Source organism: Anoplopoma fimbria, chromosome 24 (assembly GCF_027596085.1).
Source record: "Anoplopoma fimbria isolate UVic2021 breed Golden Eagle Sablefish chromosome 24, Afim_UVic_2022, whole genome shotgun sequence".
In the NCBI taxonomy this organism is placed as follows: Eukaryota; Metazoa; Chordata; class Actinopteri; order Perciformes; family Anoplopomatidae; genus Anoplopoma; species Anoplopoma fimbria.
In genome coordinates this window covers 12,799,696-12,823,835 of record NC_072472.1, presented here as the reverse complement: position 1 = coordinate 12,823,835, position 24,140 = coordinate 12,799,696, and the positions used below count along the sequence as shown (strand labels likewise).

Sequence of the window (24,140 nt, the reverse complement as noted above, 5' to 3'; positions counted from 1 at the left end):
GCCAAGGCTGACATTAATGCATGATTGGTCACTGTTCTTGCACTGTAGGTGTCCCCTGTAAGATGATAGCTTTCGTATAATAAAATCCCTCACTGAGAATTCATGAATATTTAAGCATATTCACATTACAGATGCATTACATTATATCATCCAGAATGACTTAAAAGGAGAATGAAACAGTATATTCAGGCATATAAGGTCTGTATTAAAAAAATGTACGTCTGATAAAACCATAAGCAGACGTTTATGTTCATTATTATGTTTCAGGCCGTGCATCGTTTTGCACAGTTCGAGTGGTTCTGGCTGATGAAAATGACAATGCCCCTCGATTCAGAGCTGTGGAGTACCGTATGAGCATTAAAGCAAACGTTGCCAAAGGCTCCCTGGTCACACAGATCCAAGCCACTGACGCTGATGCTGGGTCGAATGGGGTGATCACCTACTCACTTTACAGCGAGGCACGCCTTTCACTGGTTGATGTGCTTGAGGTCAGTATGTTTCGGCTCTTTAACTCTATACTTTATATTGCTTTATTTTATAAAAACATACTTGTGCTGGATGCTGTATGCTCACTTTTAATAGAGCTGCACACATCTTCTCAGTTCACTCAAGGAAAAACCCCAAAGACTAACTAGATCCAAACCTAAATAAATGAAGAGAGTAATCATATTAAAACTCATAATTTATGCTATAACCCTGATTTTCAATTAAGAGATGTTCCCGGACAAACGCTCCCCGTTTCATTGGATAACAGCCATCTGTTACTGTTATTATACATTTTTACTCATCAAATTAAAAATTATGTTACATTTAGATTGATGCCTTGGTCATTGTTGGCTGTTCCAAAGGGAAACACAATTATGAGCCACGAGTAAATAAACAACTAAGACTGTAAATTAAACAATAAGCATTAGTCTAAAAGGCTAATTTAATATGAATCAATTTCAAGGAGGTAGCAGTAGCATATAAATATTATTTGGGTACATAGTGGAAGCTCAAATAACATTGTTTACCATGCTCTGATTTGTGGAAATAAATGGACAGATACAATTTATAAAACATAATACTAACCAGTTCAAGCCCTTAACAGAAAACAAGAGGATAAAACAGTAGGAACCTGTTGCCTCAATCACAGTTGAGTTCAGACTGAAGGACAAAGAAAGCTCTAGGATTATTGTCTCTAAAGTTGATTTAAATTGTGATTTTGCTGGTGGACAGGTGGAGGCAGACAGCGGTTGGATGATGACTAAAAGCACCGTGGACCATCTCCAGGGGACTGTGCTGTCCTTCTTTGTCAAAGCTACAGACTGCGGTTCTCCTGCCAAACACTCGTTGGTGTCCGCCTTCATCCACGTCGTCCCACCAGATGCTTTTGTTCCCTCCTTCAGTCAGCCTCAGTACTCCTTCACCATCCCCGAGGACACAGCAGTTGGAACAGCCCTGGGGTCTGTGTACGTGGTCCCTGGACAGACGGGGTTCTTCACTGTAGTCGGAGGAGAGACGCTCGACAGCAACCAGGGAGGGACCTTCCTGGTGGAGAGGGAAACGGGTCTGATCCGTCTGATCAAGCCGCTAGACTATGAACTCATCAGCATCTTCCGCTTTAAGGTTGCGGCAACAACAAGAAAAGACCTGATCGAGTCTGTCTCCACTGTAGACCTGGAGGTTAAGGTTGGTGATAAAGTTAAATATAGAATCCATTAGCCTTTAGTTTCCTATTTTTCATTAAACCTTTTATTGAATTAGATTTTTATTTTAGCCTTTAAATGCATTAAAAGAGAATTTAAGTGCACCCAAGTGCTCAAACTGATAAAAACACTGTGTCAAAATGAGTCAGACAAAGTTTATCATAAATGATTGTGTTAGTGACCACACATGGCCCGTACGAAAATATGATCAATGATGTTTCAACATGCTCTTGCAATGCACGTTTCCAAAATATGAGAGCAAGTACAATCTCAAAGTAACATGCATGTGTAAATACTTGAAACAAATACATGCATTTCCGTTCAAGCTTTTGTTGTAGTTGCTTCAAATTGTGAAGTACAATTTAAAAAATGATTATAAAAACAATGTAATTTAATGCAATTTAAATTACTTTTTGCAGGTCCTAGATGTGAATGACAACAAGCCAGTGTTTGAGACTAACACCTACGTAGCCACAGTGATGGAGGGGATGCCGTTAGGGACAAGAGTGATCCAAGTGCGTGCGCTTGATCCAGACTGGGGCTCTAATGGACAGGTGTGTGATAGTTCAGCTGAGTATTATCTTTTTGGGTTTTGAGCTTCAGTTTGTTGTAGATGCTTTAAAAAAGTTACTCCATGTATCTTTTCTTGAAATTGCAGGTAGCATACAGCCTAGGATCTCTGCTCACCTACAACTTAGACTTGACAAAAGACCAAAGTTCCTCCAGCGGCCTCATCACTACCGGTTCTGTCTTTGCTATTGACAGTAAAACAGGCTGGATCACCACAGTGTGTCAGATGGACTATGAGGCCTGCTCCAGCTACAGCTTTGAAATAATAGCCTCTGATCTTGGGGAGTTACAGTCGCTGTCCTCCACTACAGTGGTAACCATCACTGTGTCAGACGTTAATGACAACCCCCCGCGGTTTGAGAGGGAGCTGTACCGGGGTGCAGTGAAGGAGAGCGATCCTCTCGGTGAGGTGGTAGCTGTTCTAAAAACCAAAGATGGAGATGGCACGGATCAAAACCGTCTCGTCAACTTTTACATAACTGGTGAGGAAATTAAGTACAAGACCGACATAATGTAGTTCAACACATTCTGCTGCAGTAATTGTACCTCATGCAGTGAGATGAGGTGGTGTTGCATAGAAATTATTCTCTGGCCTATTGGAGTTGCTATTATTAAAAGGTCAAAATAAATTAATTTAAACTGATATGTCAAGCACAACTAAACGTTTAGTTTTTGTGTTTCCTTTTGATTTTAATATTTAAAAGGTATGCTTGATACAAGAACAATTTCAAGCTAGGCAGAGAAACCCTGTATACTGTATATGTTGTTTCTCAATATAGGTGGAAGAAAAATGCTTCAAGTATAATTTATTTGTATGTATTGTTCAATAGAGCCAACCAGCACGAGGAACTTATGAAAAAAATAAATAAATTGCAAGGACTCTCTAGCAAAACTGTCACCTTGACACTGAGCTTGATGTTTATCATTCCCATAACACCGTCTTATAACTAAGGATGATATATTTTGGCCTCGTGTTCTGGCATTTCAAATACTGATTGGCCTAATGGAAGTCTTAAAATAAAAGGTCAATTTATTTGAAAGTCTGAAAGGCCATTGCTGCTACACCGGCCTGGTTTACGCCATGATGACAGATGTTTGTTGATTATGCCAAAGGGTACCTGCATCATTTGTGTGTGTGTGTGTGTGTGTGCGTTGATGGGTGGGGAGCTGATGCTTATTCATCCTGTGAATGAATGAGACTTCCATTTTGTTCAGTCTGTTACAATGCATCTTCAACTCTGTCTTTGCCGTGATTTGTTAGCGTTTTAATCCTTTATTTGTTTAATCTCCAGGGGGAAACCCACGGGGCGTGTTTGGCCTGGCTCTTGTGCAGGGAGAGTGGAAGGTTTACTTGAGTGGTCTGCTGGATCGGGAGCAGCAGGACTGGTATCTGCTCAACATCACAGCCAGCGATGGCCTATATGTTGCTCGCACTGCAGTGGAAGTTACCGTCATCGATGCCAATGACAACAGTCCCATTTGCAACCAGGTCAGGGATACAAACAAATTGAGATGGGTGAAATCAAAATGTGCCAAGCAAACAAATATGGAGCAGACTCTGGAATATAGGACGATTAGCTCTTATTTCACCTTTTTATGATTCATGATAGACTAATTGCCTTGATCCGCTGTTTGTGTCCAGGCTAACCACATTCCAATTCAAGTTTTGTCTAAAAATAGAATCCTAAAAAATCCTTTATGAGAAAATGATATGATAAAACAGTCAATGTGTAGCATGTTCTTTTTGTGAATCATCATGTCATGCAAAAGCTGAGGACAACACAACAGTAACTGCATATTTTGAAATACTTTTATAGTGTTTAATTTGCGCCCTGCGACAGACTGGCGACCTGTCCAGGGTGAACCCTGCCTTCGCCCATTGACGGCTGAGATCGGCTCCAGCATGCCCTGAGGACGACCCTTAACTGGATAAGCAGGTTACGGAAAATGGATGGATGGATGTTTAATTTGCACAAGACATCTACTTATGTATGATTTTGTAAATCAGCCAAAATCTGGAGCTGTAGCCAAAATCTGGAGCTGTAGCAGAACAGGATTTCTTAATTAAAAATATTGATTCACTGTTCAACAGTATACCAAAGTAAAAGCTCAACGTGAATTAATTCAAACTAAGTATCCTTATACTATATTTCAGGCATTGTTCTGTAATTTGAGTATAACTGGGTTTTACAAAGCTTTTATATAGCATATAGTATAATAATCATAATTTAAATACCCAAAAGCTGATGATCTTGAAATTACACAAATGACACAAATGAATGAATAAGTGATTAAAATGTTTGCTCAGTGTGCTATTCCTAGCCAGCATATAGTATAAAACTTTAAGACTCATACTTAAATGACACAAAGTGTTAAAAATGTTTGCTCAGTGTGCTATTCCTACCTTGAAACTTTAAGACTCATACTTAAATGAGTGTTAATGCCGGGGAAAAAGCTGATCTGAAAAAGGAAAATTGCTGTGAAAAGGGAAGATAATTGGGCTCTGCAGTCTTCTGGGGAAAATCCCTTTTCATTTAGTAATACTTTAGCAATTCTTCAATTTCACATAATTAGCTGAAGACTTTTCTTTCTTCCTCTAAACTCTCACTAGTTCTCTTTGAAATCCCCGGTCTCCCTGTGCTCCTCTTATATTCTCTTTGTTCAAAGACAAGTTAGGCCTGTGTAACTACAAAGTGGTTACTTTGGCCATTTGCAGCATCAAATGTATCAAAAGACATAAAGACTCACACACTATACTTTATTTTACCATTGTTATCATGCTTTTTTTTATGGCAGTAAAAGTACATGTACTACTGCCATGTCTGCTACTAGCCATAGTATTAGGCATGTTTGATGCAGTACAGGGAATATTACAGATTATTATAGTGGTAATAGGATTAGTAGTATTGGTGGTAGCCATAGTAGTGCCAATAGTTCTAGTACTAGCAATTTCTAGCTTCCATTAGTATTTTCAGCAATTGCAGCAGTAATTGTTTGATGACCTTTATTTGATTAGTTTTAGAAATGCAACTCAAGTTTATTGATTATTTCAGCATCAGTTAATCTGTCATATTTTTTTTTTGCTGAAATGAATATCAATCATAATAGTCACAGATTCATTTTCCGCGATTGATTAATCAGTTAATTGACTTATAATTTCAGCTTTGAGTATGCAGCACAAAAGCAGCAGGGTGGGACATACTGCAATAGTTTTCCACTGTGCTGGTTTTCCAAAGTCAATTTCTGGAGTGAAGGCAGAGTCAGAAAAGGGCACTAAACTCTTTTGTGCTCTTTCTAGCTGCAGGGATTATGGATCCAGCGCCCAACAGTTGAATGTTCTTTTTGATATGTTCGAGAGAATTTTTTTTTGTTATTTTCAGACACTGTGGATTTACTTTGTTCCTGTATATATCTGTGTGTGTTGTGCCAGGCGGTGTATAGCGCCTCTTTTCCTGAGGACATCCTCACTAACAAGGGCATTCTGACAGTGGGTGCAACAGATGCTGACTCAGGCTCCAGCGCTGAGATCCAATATTCACTGTTTGGCATCGGGGTCGAAGATTTCTACATGGATGCAAACACTGGTACATTCAATTATTACTTCCCCTTTAGGTTTTTTAGTTTAATCAAAACAACAAATACTTCACAGATTTTTTTTTATTTCTATAGCTATATACCCCTCTCCATTTTTGTCGTCAGGTGAGCTGCGTACGGCGACAGTAATGGACCGAGAAATTACGCCAACCTACAAACTCATTGCCCAGGCAACTGATGGAGGAGGGCTGTTCTGCCGCTCTGACATTTCTCTCAAAGTGTTGGATGTAAATGACAACGCCCCGTCTTTCTCCTCTACTCATTACCGGACCAGTGTGTATGAGAATGCCACCCCCAAGGCTTTGCTTACTCGGTTGCAAGCCAGTGACCCTGATGAAGGTAAGATAAAATGATGTTACAAGCAGGATTTGTAACATGGTACACTGAATGCAGGTTTAAGCCACTATGTCACCTAGCATCCTAACTGCTGACTTGTCCTTGAGAAACTTTTTAGAAACTAATTATTCTTACCAAAGAGATTTCCTACAGCTCAGGAAAAGAGACACATAATCAAATGCATTTTGTACATCTATATTAAATGACCTTGTGATACAAAAACAGATTACCATGAAGAGGAAGAAGAACATTTTCACATGAATAATAAGTCTGGCTGTGCATGAATTTGTTTTCTATTCTCTCTAGGTCTTAATCGTACAGTAGTCTATTCTCTGGTGGATTCAGTCAACGGATTATTTTCCATTGACCCGGTATCTGGAATGGTAATTCTGGAGAAATCTCTGGACAGAGAAAGCCAAGACTCCTATTGTGTTCGTGTCCAGGCTACTGACCAAGTTGGGCAGCAGGGGGCGCTGTCCTCACAGGTTTGTGGTTCCTGTGACGCACATTCAACCTCAGTTGTATTTGTAAACCGTGCAATCCAATATCGTTTATTGTTCCAAAAGAAATTCACAATCCCCTCAGTCAACCTGAAATAATTGATAGCTGGGAAAAACAGTACTTGTGAAATTTAGGTGATTTAATCATGATTTTCTAAGTAATTTAATTAGATACAGAGTAATTTACACAGCTGCTGATTATTGCACCAATTATATACCAAATAACGTATAAACTATTTAAAAAAACACAAATAGATGTTATTTTTTGATTAAACCATTTATCAGAAGAATACCATTCTTGTTTATACATTAAGAAATGCATTAGTCAGCTTTGGAGTCATCCATCTTGTGATGTGCAATCTGTATTTCTGTCCATACACATGAATAAGAAAATTCAATGAATAAAATGTTGTTTACTGAAGAGATCAGATAAAGAACTAGATTTAATCAAGATAAATCGTCATCAGATGTGCAGTGGTGTGATGGGAAAGATGGGGAAGGTGATAGTTGCAAACATAGAGGCAATGCAACAAAAATCTCACTAGGTTGCTCTGTTCTTGGGTCCTTTTGAGACTTCCAGAACAAGCCAATAGCTGTAAATAAATGCCAAAGTGTGGTCAGACGTGGCTTTTTTGGACCCATATTGTAGCAGCAGGTATCATTACCACTGCTAGTACAAAGAGCAATAGTTTAAGCTGTGATAACATCAATAGCAGTGGTGGTAATATTATGGATTTCAAGAGTTTTAGCAGTATTTGCACAAGGCACATTAATATAATAGCAGTAATACTGTGGCATCCCACTTGCAGTAAGTGGAACTGGGATCAAGTGGGTTCCTTCTATGACTCAGTACCATATGCTGCTTGTGTATACCAGGAAAGACTATGGGGACAAATATGAAGAAGGTCTTATGACAAGATTATTGGAGATAGAAAGCAGTTGGTCCTGTCATCCATCTGTGCACCTTTCCATTGACCCATTCCTTATACCAGCAAATTCATATACTAAAATGTAACCATTTTTTTACCTTACACCTATTTAAAGTTATTTCTAACCGAATGCCTCCGTGAAAAAAACCACAACATAGACACACATACACACAAATTAAAATACACCTACTAGAAAAAACTGAAATTACACTAAACAAGAAAATAAAATGCAAAAACCAAACAACATTGATCATTGAAAAGTACTTCTATCAAAAAGAATGATAAATATACATCAATTACAATAAACTTCTCCAATCTTTCAAGATGTTTTTAGGTTTCTTATTTCTATTTGCAATTTATCCTTCTGAGATAAATCTTTCAAAATGTATTAAACTTCAAGGAGTTCACTCCATAATAAGGTAATACAACTTTGTTTCAGTAACATCACAGCTGTGTTTTTTCGCAACTCCCTCCAAATGGCATAAGCAAAATGTCAGTAACAGAAAAGGTGAACAGATGTCTCAGATTCAAGAGAGCAAAAGCAGCATTTATCTCAGTAATGCTATAAACATTGAACTAGTGAACACAAAAATCCTATTTGGGGCTTTGGTGGACACAGACTTTAATTGATTTTTGCCTCAGTCCCCTATCTTGTTAGTTGCCTTTAGTATCTTTGCCCCCATTAATGTTTATGTCTGTGGTGCTGAAACTGAACTCTGAGGGCCGGGAGCAACGCTGACAAATGAGTTGGTGTCTCTCTCAGGTTGATTTGACCATTTCGGTGCTGGATGTGAATGACAATGCCCCAGTCTTCCAGAGGAGGGACTATGCTGTTACTGTCCCAGAGGATGTAGCCGTGGGAACTGAGGTGCTGCGAGTGTTGGCGACGAGCGTTGACATTGGACAAAATGCTGAGATCACCTACAATATCCGGTCGGGCAACGAGCTAAGGAAGTTCACCATAGACAGAAACCTGGGTGAGCAGAGGTCCTTGAAAGTGCTTGTTACTTTCAGGCTTGAATGAAAAACTAAAACCAAAGTTTTAAATTGAATCCTATATAAATGCCGTATTGTATTATGTGTGTGTTTTAGGCTCTATTTCTGTGGCTGATGATTTGGACTTTGAGGTGTGTAAGGACTACTACCTCACCATTGAGGCCTGGGACAACGGGAACCCTCCTCTCAGCACTGCTACCATGGTAACCATTGAACTCATGGATGTCAACGACAATGCTCCAGCCTTCAATCAGGACATCTACAATGTTCTGGTCAGCGAGGATGCGTCTGTTGGGCAGACAATAACAAGGGTAATTAATTTTTTCTTCACCTTTATATCGGTCTTTCTAAACTATCTGTTTTTTTATCAACTTTTCTCTCTCTGTGTTTTTTTTAGCTGTCGGCAGAAGACTTGGACAGCCAGGTGAACGGGCGAATCACCTACTCTATCTTGAAGGGTGACCGTAGCAACCACTTCTGGATTGACCCTGTAACAGGACTGCTCAAAGTTAATAAGCGGCTCGACAGAGAACTCGTAAGAATGCATCCATAAGTACAATATCTCATAAACAATCAATAGTAATTTCCTGGTTCATGAGCACAGAAAAATACAAAGCCCGCTCAAGGTCAACCCCCCAATGTCTCATATTATGCAAGCTAAACAGTGCATGTCACGTTGCCTGATACATACAGATGCTATGGCACTCTCATCCACTCCTGCTCCATCTAGGTATCCAGGTACTCTCTGTCGGTGCAGGCGTTCGACAGTGGCTCTCCTGCTATGTCGTCCACTGTCACCCTTAACATCGACATATCCGACGTTAACGACAACCCTCCTGTCTTCTCTCCTCCCAACTCTACCATCGTCATACAGGTAACAGTCTCTGAGTGTTTGCTTGTGTTCATGTGTTTTCATGCTAGTGTCATCTTAACTCCTCTCTTCCCATACTTCCAGCTAAATCAAGCAGCTAGCACCACCCTGCTGAAGGTGTCAATCAGCGATAAAGACTCCCCTAGAAATGGCCCGCCCTTTGAGTTTCGCATCGTGTCAGGAAATGAGAGAAATTTCTTCTCACTGGACCAGACTGGAACTCTCAGGACCAACCGTGTGTTTGGCCCTGAAGCCCCCAGAGAGTTCACACTTGAAATCCAGGTTAGCAACAGTGTTTTTCTTTTACCACTATGTATGCAGGAAACGTTGACGGCTAAATACAATTTGATTGCATGTTTAATCACAGTCAGCATTAGAAGCTGCCCATTACTCTCAGTCTATTAGAGTCTTGGGTAAAAGTGACCTTATATAAAAACTTATTTTCACGATGGAGACACTATTAACACCACTTATATGGTGACACTGAAGGGGATTCTGTGCTTTCATATTGACAATGGATTTTTCAGGCTTCCCATGTTTAACCTTATTACCTTAAACCTTATTAAAAATACTTTCTTATAACTATATTTATACTATAGTCATCTTTACACCTCTTCCGCAGTAAAAAATTCTACCTAAATGCACCCAGCAGTAATTTAATGTTTTTACCTTAAATTATTATAATTTTTTTTTCAATGGGAGTTGATGAATATCTTACTGTATCTTTGTTTTTGTCTCTTAGGCAAGTGACTCTGGTAAGCCAAGTCTTGCCTCTTCCTCCTGGATCTTTATGAGAGTCATAGGGAACAGTCAGTATAAACCCACCGTCTCCCCCCTGGAAATCTTCATCGTCATGGTAACAGATACCTTCCAGGGTGGCCTGATAGGTCAGATCTATGCAACTGACCGCGACCCCAACGATGTGCTGTCATTTACCCAGAAGCCTCAGCCCAAGAGCATGTTTAAGATAAACAGACAGGATGGCAGCGTGGTGGCTCTGAAGGGCCTGGAACCTGGCAGGTACACACCAAACAAACACACAACTCATTCTCAAGCACACACACGCATGCTAAAAACTGGTTTATATGCAAAAAAAGAAAAACTTTTGTCAACAAACAACACATTTATTTTTGCTCTCTCAGATACCAAATGAATGCCACAGTGAGCGACGGACGTTTCGCTGTGATAGCGGACGTGTCAGTCCAGGTCGAACAGGTGACAGATGTGCTGCTGCGTAGCGCCCTGACCTTACGTTTCAACTCCCTGTCCCCGGAAGAACTGCTTGGTCGCTACCTGAGCCAGATCAAACAAATGTTGCGGGGACTAGCCGGCTGGAAATGGTCACCAGGACAACCGGATCCCCTCCACGTACTCAGTATACAGCCAGTGATGGGCACATCTGCCGTGGACTTGCTTCTAGCCATGGAGATGCCAGAGCCTTCAGGCAGCGGGAGGATGAGTGGGATCTACTCCCAGCAAGAGTTTTCTGCAAAGCTGGAGGAAGCAGCAGCGAGGGGTCAGATTCGAGGTGTCCTTGCCGGGGCAGTGGTGGTGAGCAGTGCTTGTTCTGGGGAGCTGGAGTGTGGGGACAGGGTGTGTGAACAGAGACTGGTGATGGAGGGTGACCCGCTTGTCACTTACAGCACAGAGAGGGTCAGCTTTGTGTCACCAAGGTTCAGCCTCACAGAGACCTGCACCTGCCCTGGTGAGCTCTGCACTCATTGACGCACTTGCAATCTAATTTAGACCAGCTCACATTGATATTGTCCTGTAGTCCTGTATATCTATCACAGCCTCTTGTTATGTATGTGCCCTTTTTCAAACAGGAGGGACATGCCCGACCCCTGTGGAGCTATGTGAAGGTCAGTCCTGTCCAACAGATATGCAGTGTGTCCGTTCTGGTCCTACGGCGCCATCTGTCTGCCAGTGTAAAACTGAGAGACTAGACGAGTGTGCAGGTATGATTTGATCCTTCCTTGTGCTCGAAGTCAGGACCTGTATATTTGATCTTGGCCACATTTCCAGGACTTGATTATGTAAATGGAAGCCTTTCACCTCTAACTTTATCCTGTATGTGCAGGCCAAACCTCGCTGAGTTTCTCTGGAAACAGTTACATCAAGTACAGAGTGACAGAGAGTGGCCAGAGTGGAGAGATGAGGCTCGGCCTGAGGATCAGGACACTTCAGAGAAGAGGAGTCATTATGTTCACACGTGTTAACCCCTGCACCATGCTCAAGGTAAACACATTAACATCTTAATGATATATGTTACTCTGTTGTTTCCCAATGCCAGATGCGCTCAGCAAAGGTTGTGCTGTATTTCAGTGGTTGTTCCTTTTTCTTCAATAGATCGAAGGGGGTCGACTCTGGTTCCAGTTGGACTGTGACAACACCCTCGGCATTATGGGTATCTCTGGCAGACCAATAAACGACGGCCTCTGGCACGCTGTTGTCTTGGAGCTGACTAGGAACTACACTCTCCTGTCATTAGATGACAGCTATGTGGAACGGCGGCGAGCAGCCCGAGCCCCTGTCCGTCTTTGGCCTCTGGCCCCAGATTCATCCTTTTTCTTCGGGGCCCAAGTGAGGCCACTAAGTGGGCAGGATGAGAGGCCAAGCCCAGGGCCATGGAGAGGCCAGGGAGGGCAAGAAACAGGGGACCGTGGAGCCAGGGCCCCGCCAAGAGCCCAGGATGGCTTCCAGGGATGCCTGGGCTCACTGATGCTGAATGGTAACGAGCTGCCACTCCAGAATAAGAGGAGCCGGTATGCTGAGATAGCAGGGCTGAGCGAGGTCAAATTGGGCTGCGTGCTTTATCCAGATCCATGCGTCAGTCAGCCCTGCCTCAACGGAGCCATCTGCAGCAGCCTGCCCTCTGGAGGTCTGTGTAGATGTCAGTGTGAATAAGTGTGGGTGTTAGTCGTCTTGTTGTATAAATAAATGACGTAAAAAACAGTTGCTTATGAAATAGATTCACTCAGTTGTGTTAGTTTCAGAGTTTTCGTTTTTTGCAGTAGTGACCATCAGCTTGAATTGCTGTTGTATTGTATTGTTATATTTAGATATTCGGTCAGTCACTCACAAATAAAACCACATGGTATTAAGGGGAGACACCCAGTTTGGTTAGGGTAGAAAATGGATTAATAGATATCAGCATAAAACTTCCACAGTTTACTTACATTTAGACAATTATTTTAGGTATCGTGTCTGAAAATGTATGTTTAATATATGTAAATGAGGCATTATTTTATCAAATTTGTGAGTTGAATTCATTTTCAGAACAGAAGTCTGAACCTTGGTTAAAGCAAGGTTCAAAATTAGAGTCAATGGTTACTGAGGGACTTTTGGATATCTCTTTGTATCACTCTATAAATTAGAAATTACTGTCAACAGCCATTAATAAAATATTTTCCCCCCATGTTTTTAGCAATAAAATATTATATAAATCAGGCTATAAATTATATATGAACAAACCCATTTGTGAAAACATTTTGGTTTGGCGTATGTAAGTTCTACTGAAGTAGAGATTTCTGGCTTCTGGAGTATGATAAATAAAAATATGGCACATAATAATAATAATAATATAATACAGATATGGATTGTAAAATGCCATTCATTTTGCATGAGACTAGAGGTGAATAGGGAAAAACACCATGAAACCAGCTGAAAACTTCCATTTCTGAAATGTTATGTTTAAATATGCAAATGAGGCATTATCTAATGCTTACTTTGATGAATTTAGAAAACAACGCAAATACACACATTATAGTTAAAGAAACCTAAATGTGTTTTTTGGATGGTTTTTTTTCCAGTAGTGTAAAATAGCCATGTTGTGGCAGCAAAATAGCCATAAATCAAAAGATTGCCAATCCATGAAAAAACTATGTTTTTGCCTGGGGTGTCTCCCCTGAATGTGATATTATGTGTTAAATTGATAGTTATACACATTATTATTTGACACATTTTGACTCTCTCTCCAACAGGCTTCATGTGCAGTTGCAGTGCTGGCTTCACTGGGGGGCGATGTGAAATTGAATTGACGTCATGCATGCCAAACCCGTGCCAGAATGGTGGGAACTGTAAGCCTGTAGGCAGTGCATTCTTCTGTGGCTGTCCTAGAGGACTCGGGGGAATTATGTAAGAAAACATTTTTTCAACCACACTCTTACACTTTTAAGACACAATACAGATTGTAAAAACAATGTTGATGAATTTGCACTCAATGACGGTAAGGTTAGTGTTGATTAAGACACATTAACATCTACATCTCTCCTCTCATATACAATCAAACATGAAATAATATGTGTGTGATTCAGCAAACACACACACACACACACACACACACACACACACACACACACACACACACACACACACACACACACACACACACACACACACACACACACACACACACACACACACTCACTCTCACTCATTAGCCCATATTAGCACTAAATCACCCACTGTGTTGTTTTAGTTGTTATTGTGTGAGATGAATTAGTGTTTTTCTAATTTAAGTCAGTATCATTTTGGTTGAAAAGCCTGTAATCATTCTCTAGCTGGCTTTTTTTAATTACAGCTCAGTAATTGCCTTTGAAATAACCTCCCTGCTCACATGGTTGTTCAATGGAGCCACCACCAGAGAGCAGTTTTCCCTCATTGGAGAAAATGGTTCTGCTCTTTTATGATTTTAACAAAGATGTAAAAATGCTTTTTCATCAAATTTAATTAAATTAAATGAAGCTGAATAATAAGAAGGATCAAAATTAAGATGTTTTCTTCAGGCAGCAGATTGTTCAAATCTGACAAGCAGCTATTGAATGTAATTGCCAAAAATAATGTTTTGTTGCAGATTATAATTTATGTACATTTACATAACAGGAAAATAAAGCATTTTCAATTGGAAAATCCCCTCAAAAGGGTGATAAATTATCTGAAAAGCTTAATCATAGACTTGGAAAGACAAAGAAGCTCGCTGAATTTGTGAAGTTTGTAAATTAGGGTATTCAGTATTCATGAGCAGATATCACTGGCTAATATATCCAGTCCTTGTTAAGTTAACCATCATTTGAAGCAAAACTTTAGTTAGTTTTACAAGGAAGCTCCCAGCAAACACTCAGAAATGCTTTTTCTTCTTTCATCAGACCAACTCTTGTAAAGTCTTTTGAAAATCTAATTGAAAAGAAATAGTAATTGAAAAGAAATAGTATGTGTTTTTCTCCATCACAGCAGGGCACCATGTTGGAAATGTCAAGATTAGCAAGGTTATAAATGAGAATGTGTGTTTGTCTGGGGGTGGAGGTTGCATTCAAACATTTCAGAACATAAGTCAGAACCATATAAATGAGAAAAATAGGGAATGCGTGAAGAAAGAGAGGGCTTCTGAAAAGATGATCTCCAAAGTATTTATTTTCTCTCTCTCTTTTTAACTCTATGTCGCGCTTTCATCGTTGATTCTTCCCTTTCACTTTGATACAGCTCATCTTCACAACTCCCATGCAAAGCAATGTATTTGTCTCTCTGCTTCTGCAGATGTGATGAGGATGTGGATGAGTGTGACCAGGACGGGTGTGGAGTTTCAGGAGAGTGTGTCAACACGTTTGGGTCATTCTACTGTAACTGTTCAGAGGGGTACGAGGGTCAGTTTTGTGATGATCAGGCACCTGGTGACCCGGAGGATGATACACAGGTATAGTATGAGCAACACTGACTTTATGTCGGAGTCAACCTTACAGAATATACTCCAGTGTAATTCAAAAGGTTCTGCACATTTAGTTTGCCTTTTTTTGGACTGGCATACTCAGTGAAGCAGTTGAGAACTTTGTTACACAGCGGACCCCTGAGGGTTTGTTCACCAGCTTGGTATCTTTGTAGTAGATGAATGAAAGTGTGGTAATAGGGAAATCACAGTTTCCCTTTGAAGTTGTCGCACTCCCAAACTTTATACCTTATATTGAGACTGTAAGCCCAATTAATGTTTCCCATTGTGAGGTGGTGCTTTCATTATTCTCTAGAAGACTGTAATTAGCAGAGAAGCAACAATAGTCGACAAAACCTATTAGGCTGCTTTCACAATCAATTGATACATTAGCTGTGTTTGTCTTCTTTAGGGCCCTTTAAATGGGTCTGAAAATTAAGCCATTACTCCTGGAGAGTACTTCTCCGAAATCTTATTAAACCACAAATCTGGAGGAATAGTCATTTCCTCCATACTGCAAGACCAGATAAGTAATACTTATGTTCTTTGCAGTTGTAAGTGGATGAAAAAAATATCAAATATAAATCTTTTACAGCAGCAGAATATCTGTAAGGTTTTTGTTTACAAGACTTTTGTCAGTGTGATACGTATTTATTTACTTCAGTCTCATTTCTTAATAATCTTAGGGGTGGAAGGTCAACTCCACTGTATCTGTACAACTACAGTGGTCATATGGCTGTCTGGATAATTTTGAAATAATTGGCACCAACTTCACAGACTGGGTGGAAAAAGACAGATTTTGACCTTGATACCATTTTTGATAAATTACATTTTTTAGAAAGGTTTTCATAATCTCAACAAGTTTACTTACCAAGTCTGAAATATGTTTTTTTCTTTATCTGAATGGAAGTGAATCCGTAACAAGACAATCCCTGTATTTCATATTCATCACATACATCATATTCATAGTTACATTACATTCATGATATTTCTCTTTACGTTACCCAGGCGGAGCCCCTGTCTTACGTTGGCCCAGGAGAGATAGTTGGCATTGGGGTCCTTGGCTTTGTCATCATTTTCCTGCTCATACTCTTCATCGCCTTCAGGAAGAAAATCAAATTTAGGAAAGAATCGGACCCGGGCCCAGGGACTCAGGCTGTGATGGGCGTGTCAACTATTTCCACAGAAACCAGCTACATGCTGCGCAAGACAGGCATGGGGATGGAAGGGATTGAGTTTAAGGCCATGCGTGTGTCCGGATCTCCAGGGGCCACGAGCACCTATGGTGAGGTGGGAGGCAGCAGCATGGGCCCTCCACAGGTCATGGTGCGACCGACTACCCACTCCCCTCTACCAGGAGGACTCAGCAACCAGAGCATGAGGAGTGGGGATGGCGACAAGACCACCTTCAGTGAGAGCAGTCAGGTATGCAAAAGCCTGCATGTGTGTGTATTAATGATTTATTCATATATATTTATTACATTCATTTTTTTCTGTGTCTTTTGACTTGACAGCACAAGCAGACTTTGTTATGGCAGTTTTAGTTGACATGAAAATTATTTTTATTTAGAATCAAAAATAATTAAATATTTCCACACAGTATATTTATAAGAGAATAATATGATGTATTATTGGTAAATTAAGTTGTATTCAAAGAGCACCTTTCTAGTCCTCTGACCACTCAAACTGCTTCACACTACCACACACTAATAGCAGAGGCTGCAATTAAATGTGCCCCCTTGGCCATCAGTATCTAAACCAGTGGGCGAAGTACAGTGCTGTCTCTGGGAGTTTGAGAACCCTGAAAGCCTCCATCCCAAATTTTGGGAAGTCTCTTAAATCATTAGACAATTAATTGTCACTTTCATCACCACTCAAATTTATTTTAAAAGCGTACTAATGCCCAGCAGGTTTTTATTATTCAAATTGCAAAACATTGTATTCACAAATATGAATAGTGAGTGCGAGAGACAATTTTCCACCGTTAGTTACCCAGCAACTGTTTGTGGACCTGAACGGACCTCCTTTGGACAAATTTGATCGAGTGCCTTTCATTAGAACCTGGATTAAAGAGGACCCTTCTTGGAAACCAGGATGGCAACTAATATCCCGGAGCACTGTTAGGCTCTCAGCCTTAACTTGAGACATAAATGGCTCACAACTTTCATTTTTAAAAACTGCTAAAACAGATGGGCACTGTAGTTTTTAGCAAACATGTCTCAAACAGGAGTAAATGATGCATTTGTTTGTGACTATTTTAAGCGGTGTACTAGCGGGAATTAATAGAAGCAGAACAATGTATGGAGATTGACTTTTAATTGGATTTGTTAGCAATACAAAATGCTACTGGACAGTCCTTTTTTTGTGCAATGCTGTTTCCGTTTGTCTCTACAGTCGAGCAGCTTCCTCTCAGACATGTCTACCGTCCGAGGTGTGGCCACTAGGAGAGGCATTGCTGTGTGCAGCGTGGCACCCAATCTCCCTTCTGCATCAGCCTGCCGCTCAGAGCACAGTCCAGCCCACAAAGTGTCCTGGGAGGGAGAGGAAACGAGGGAGGAAGGGCTGGAGAGAGTGAGAGATGAAAGAGAAGAGGAATGGGGGCAGAGGGCTTTTGAGTTGGAGAGAACACAGAGTGATAAGAGTCCACAGGGTAAGACTGCCATCATGTGCATGCACATTCACGCACTCGCATGCACACACACCGTCTGACCTCTGATCAGAAAGCCACAGAGCACACAGGCCATGAACTCATGTGTTACGACCGTACCATCATCTCCACTGAGAGAGCTTATTTCAAAGTCGTCCATGCCTTTGGATCACACACATCAAAGAAAGTGTTCCAAAATAAGTAGGAGTGGTTAATATTTTTTTTTTATTTGCCAATTTACTTCCTGGGAGCCGAGAAATGATAATATAACACACTTTTCTGTTACACTGCTCAAATTGGCAATTGTGTCCTGTTCTAGCATGATAACATCTCATGTGCACTTCTGTCTGAATGGTCAGGGTAATCAGCCAGAAGTGATTTCCTATGTTCTTGTACTACTTTTGCTCAAAAAAAGTTAAGACAAAATTTAAGTAGTTAGAAAACTTGGTAGAAAAGTTTATTTTAGTGGCAGTGTTCTACCATTTTTTTTTCATCCAAGTGTTCTTTTGTCACCTGAGAGGACAACAAACTGAGAGCAAGCAGTGATAAGTAGTTTTCAGATAATTCTGGTCTGATATTTAGCTGCCAATGCTGTCAACAGTAAGAGCACAGTTCAAACTTTGCTCTCCGGCAGTGAAATAACCGTGTTGCATCTCTTTGCTAAAGTAGACATCACACATTTCGACCAGTTGTTTGAATAATACAGCCTGCGGTGGGAACTTCCTGCCTGTTAATTATTAATTCCTTCCTGTGGGAATGGGAAATAGGTTATTTTATTTTTTTCTGCTCCCCTGTTGTGTGTTTGCACATTAAAAGAAAGTCATATGCCCCTTGGGGTCATGGTTACATCACAGTCCGTTAATTAAAATGCAATAGAGTGAAATAGTATTCATATTATTGGTTGAATGACATTAGTGTTAATCGACAGTTGACTTAATCAATTGTAAACAATTATGCTATTTATCTACACCACAGCAATCACCAACAAGTATATTAATTAATATTTCAATAGATGGGCACAAGTCAATACCTAAGGAAACATATCGGCTGTTTTTCTGACCTCCTGCTCATGAATAAATTAAAAGTCATATATAATGAAATAACTGGAAAATAATTGTAAAAATGTGGTCCAATGTTGCTCAGTTTTTCTTTTATGTACTCTCAAGTACAGAATGTCGAGGAATAATAATATTGATCTTCATTACGTTTTTAAAAGAAAATATTTGAAATAAAAGGTTCATGTTTGAATAACTTTGACAACTAAGGCCTCACAGAAACAACATCAGTTTCTCTAATAATTTAAATGGAGTCAATTAAGTGAAGGCTTTTCAATTCAAATGCAAATTACTGTACCAATTACAAGAAATTTGTGAAGCTGTTTTTGTTGAGTTCAGTTGGACCTGTGTAAGACCTCAGTATTAGTGTTAACACGTATTTCATTAAAAATAATGTAAACTGATGTGAATGGGAAAATTTTTGAGAAATAATGGAAAAAGTAAGCCAGATGGCTCTAACAATTGGAAAAGTGCATGGGATTTTAAAAGTCTCATCCTGGTCCCAAACCAGGATGAGAACATGGTTTGGCTGAGTGTTTGCAGTAGGATTAGAGCAGAGGTCGGGTCCGTAACCTCAGGCATGGCTGCCAAGGTTGGCACATGGCAGGATAGTCACTGGCACAATAAGAAATTAGTTTCCCTGAGCAAAGAAAATAAATGGAAAAGAGAGAAACCTAAAAAGAAGATAACTTGATTATGTTGAGAGGTGTCCCGTCACCTGCATAAGACCAGCAGTTGTGGCGCTGCCTTCCTTATTTAGTTTGATTGATGGTACTGCCTTACTGCTCACATTCCCACAGGAGCATTTGACTTGTTCCATAAGCACTGGGCCATGACCGCCTAGCTTGGGCTCAGAAAGCTAAAGTTGATTTCCAGACATCCTGGCCCTCATGGACAGAATCTTGCTTATAAGATGCTCGCAGACTGTCCATAAAACATGATTTTGAAACAGACAAAAATGTTTTCAGAGGTTGTGACAGACAATGATGACAAAGACATGCTGTGTTATGAGAAGCAAAACACCAATCACAAAACCTATTAAAACAATCCAAGGTAAACTAACAGATTTTATTTCTTTGTCAAAAAGGAAAAGCAGTTTAAGAACGGCTTATATAAAAGAGTTGAAAGAGCTGGAAACCACAGCAGTTCAAGACCACATGTTAAATATCTGCAAAGGATTTATGTAACCAGATGAATAGCACTGGTGGTGTTTTTACACTTTTTTATGTGAAACCTAAGTTTCTGATTGAAAAGATGATTTGTTTTTCAATACCTCAGTTAAAAGAAGAAAAGAGTCCTTTTTCCATTGAACAAAATATGCCAACTGTCTCAATGCATGAGTATATTCTGCTGTCTCTATATAAGAAGCTGAAAAGGAACTTGTAATCTTCATCACCAAAATTACAATTCATATGAGGAAATATTTAATCAAAACTAAGAACCCTGAGGATTCAATGCCAATCAAGGTCGGTACTCAGCAGAGGACGCATTGAAATGTCTGCAAAGTGTTTTCTCTTTCTGCTCTTTCCTATTTGTTCCACATACCACCACAAAGCCTCTTTAGTTTTTCAAAAGTTACTTTTAATCACATCAGCAAAGCTGTCAGCTCTTATTTCCAAGCAGTTTTATATTCCAAATAGATTTGTTTTCAAAGCCCATTCTAGGGATTTCTGCTCTGTTGGTCTTGTGTATCCCTTTTCCAATTTGAACAATGATGTGAAACCAGGCGTTTCATTGCTGCTAAATTTGAGCACCTGGTAGAGCTACGTACCTGTCTCTTGTCTTAACAGGCAGTCTTCAAAACAACATGCCGTTATCTGAAGTCATTGTGACACATAAGTACCTGCTCTGCCCCTCTGGCAGTTGTTTGAAAAACAATCACTCACAGGCAATTTTGACCCCGAAATAACAGCTCCGCGAAGGAAACCTGTGTCAGGAATCATGCTGACTCGTATTTATTTTAAATGTTACTTCTAAAGTCACACAGGTTACGGCTAACTGGAGACCCTAAGCCTGGCACATTTCTCCAAATGAAATTGAATCTGACTTGTTCGCACAGAGAAAATGGCAAGTTTGTGACTTTAACTTTAGCTATGATTACGCTTTGTGAGCAGGCTGGCCACAACAACTTTTGTATGTGATTGCTTGTACTCCGGGATACATTTTTCCTATGGACCTGCTGTTTAGAGGAGTTTGTGTACAGCAAACTACACAAGAACAAGTAACATCCAGCTGGTTGAAAACGCTGCACTTAGGCAGCCCTTGAGAACAGACCTGAATTCATTTTGAGTGCACTGCATTGTAAGTTATCTATAGGTATGGATAGTTTGTATGCGTGTGAGCCTGGAAGATTGGTGTAGATATTCCAAGCCTGTATTAATCAATACCCACATGCCCATATATACATGCCCATATATACGTTTAAATGGTTTCGGTAACCGTAATAATTTCTCCTGTTCTTCCTGAGGACACCCTTTCACTGTGAGAGATGGGAAAATCCACAGCTCTCACTTGGTGCAAAATATGGCTAATCACTTGATTTGGCTAACTCAGTCTGCATAGTGGAGTCATGCCAAGAAGGGATCTCTTCACGGCCAAGATGGACATAAAGAATGATAGCAGCATTCAATGGCTCTATAAATGTACATAGAGGCATGTCGGTATTGTAAGATAGCCTTCAAATGTTGAATTTATATTGGCTTACTTGATTTGATTTTGATTTTGAGAGGGACATGTTGATATGAGCCAAAAATGCTTCCAGGAAATGACATGTACCTGTGTTTTTTGTGTATTACATTAGATGTGTCAGAGCTGATGGATGAGGTAGCGTGTCTCTCAGACTCTACCTCTGAGGAACATTCCCTCAGTTCCTTCACCTCTGAGTCCTTTGATGACAACGGTAAGATCTTAAACAACTAAACACACTTTGCACTTTTTACTAGTTTACCACGTACTGTAAGGCTTTTAAAACATATTCAAAATAAGGGAAAATTGGTCTCCAAGTAGACGTTGCTGCACATTTAGGAGTTACATTCATTAAAAGGCTGGGGAGCACTGCTGTCAAATTCTCTGAAGGTAAGAATCGTACACTTTTTCACTTTAAGTCTAGCACATTAGATGTATTAACATATTGAAAAGCAAGCTGAAAAAAGAGCTTTGGAAAATGCTTCATGAAAGTTACCTTTATGCAGCCAAATACATATAAACCAATGCATCAAAGGTTAATGCACATGTCTTTTTTCCAGATAACTCAATACTGTTCATCTTTCCCTGGTTTAAAGTTAGTCAGCCTAACACCTTAATGAGCATGTGTGCATGTGTGTGGGTGTGTGTTATTCCGATAAGGAACCCATTTAGATGCTTTGTTTCCTGTCCAATCACTGTAGCTGCAAAGACCTTGTGTCTCTCCCACTCACTTATTAGACACATGCAACATGCATACAAGACATGTGGGCAAGACACACATGTCTCTTCTGTTCTCAACACCTGTGCATACACATGCTCATGCACATTTTCCATCTCACCTCAGTCACACTCAGCACATGAAACCTTACCCTATTCAAAAATGCACTGACATTGTCTCTGTTCATGTTCTTCTGTTTCTGTATTCTGCCTAGCCTCCATAGTGACAGTCATACGCCTAGTCAATGATGCTGTTGATAATATTGAAAGTGAAGGTATGAACACTATCAACTGTACACTTCTATCTCTTTTGTGTCTGTCTTCTGATGCCAAAGTGTTTGTTCAGTGTTTCACTCTTAGATATAATGTTCTGAAAGAAGCCTCAACTGTTCAATCCCATTTCTATTCGTAATAAAACATCCTGTTTAGATTTTCTTTTGCAATATTTTTGTCAGTTTCTGACACTGGATCTCTCTGGTTTAAAATCTTCCACTTTGGCTGTTGTGTTGTTTGCCTCCGTCTTCTCTGACTCGGTCTTTCTCTCTCCCTTTGTAGTGTCAAACATGGACAATGAACAGCGGCTGAACAGCCCTGGTGAGTGAGATGAAAAGCAACTGAAAAACATCTTATTAACTTTTCATCTTATTTCTCAAACTGTGATCCCCAAACCCAGCCTTTTGTGTTCTTTACATCCTTTACCCCGAATATGTGTATCATACCCTGTGCAGCACAGATTACCATTTCTATCTATGCACATTTTTTTCTACCCAGACTTGCATATAAATGTAGGATCCCAGTTTCTTCCGACAAGGGTTTAATAAATAATCATGAATTGATGGATCCTCATCAAGGATATCAGTTTATGTTTTGATTTAATGTTAGAAAATATATATATATTTGATCTCTCTGAGATCATGAGTTGATTAATAGAAAAACTTCTCCAGTGAAACATCAGTGTTCTACCATATAACATTCATAAATATATCAATATTGCGACCTTTGTAGTTCAGAATCAGGACCCCACTTATGTATATATAAAAGCTTGTGGAAAACGTGTGCTAAAGTGAGCTGGTGACAGTTGCTTGTGCTACAGTCTTAAAACCAATATTAACGTGCTTATAGTTACTAAGTCTGTTTGTTCTCAGTTGCATGCAATTAACTGGCTCCACAAAGCATTTCATTACTTACCCACAGCAAGACTGGCTTTATGCCTCTTGTCACTGCCAGCCCAGAGAAGCACAAAAAGCTTCATTTCAGAGAAGAGAATTAATTAATTAATTGATTTGTCCAGTCCTTTGCTCCAAATAACCCAGTGGGTCCAGTGCATTTGCTTTGATAGCACTCATGTACAAAGGTTTTCCAATTTTAGCCACATGCTCATGTGTTTGTGCTCATGTCAAGATAAGTGACAATGACCATATTGTACATGCCAAACATAGCTGCAGAAACATCTGCATGAAAAGGACAAATATGTCAATATCATTAGAGAAAAAAAACGGTATTCATGTTTGTTATTCTCCATTTGACTTATCATTAATCCTACTTGCATGAGATAACGTGTCTGTGTGTACAATTACAGTGTGCATGTTCATGTATGAGTATATAATCAAGTGATTAATTTTTGTGGCTGTGTGCATCTGTCTGTTTTTTATGTATCTGTGATGTGCTAAATGGCTCTCTGCCAATCTCCCTCTCTCATTATCCAGTTGTGTTTTCTTCCGTGTTATAATTCACCGTGTCTATCTGCATTCAGTCGTTTCTATAAAAAAAGCATTTCATCATCAAAGGTTTCCTGTCCTATAAGATATTTGTTATGCTCTCTGCTTCATTGACAGCAAGTCGCCACCTGCA

At 39.9% G+C, this 24,140-nt stretch overlaps 1 protein-coding gene across 1 annotated transcript in view; it reads left to right on the top strand.

The window, feature by feature from the left end:
* LOC129113882 (protocadherin Fat 3) overlaps positions 1-24,140 on the top strand; it is a 56,634-nt gene that overhangs the window by 29,907 nt on the left and 2,587 nt on the right. The window contains 25 exon segments of the mRNA XM_054626366.1: positions 268-488; positions 1,219-1,671; positions 2,108-2,246; positions 2,351-2,740; positions 3,551-3,747; positions 5,689-5,842; positions 5,958-6,191; positions 6,495-6,673; positions 8,381-8,594; positions 8,710-8,924; positions 9,011-9,148; positions 9,344-9,487; positions 9,569-9,766; positions 10,227-10,504; positions 10,627-11,189; positions 11,311-11,442; positions 11,565-11,722; positions 11,834-12,365; positions 13,468-13,621; positions 15,020-15,176; positions 16,200-16,610; positions 17,580-17,835; positions 21,688-21,786; positions 22,505-22,564; positions 22,845-22,883. Coding sequence (XP_054482341.1) covers positions 268-488; positions 1,219-1,671; positions 2,108-2,246; positions 2,351-2,740; positions 3,551-3,747; positions 5,689-5,842; positions 5,958-6,191; positions 6,495-6,673; positions 8,381-8,594; positions 8,710-8,924; positions 9,011-9,148; positions 9,344-9,487; positions 9,569-9,766; positions 10,227-10,504; positions 10,627-11,189; positions 11,311-11,442; positions 11,565-11,722; positions 11,834-12,365; positions 13,468-13,621; positions 15,020-15,176; positions 16,200-16,610; positions 17,580-17,835; positions 21,688-21,786; positions 22,505-22,564; positions 22,845-22,883 — 5,715 coding nt within the window.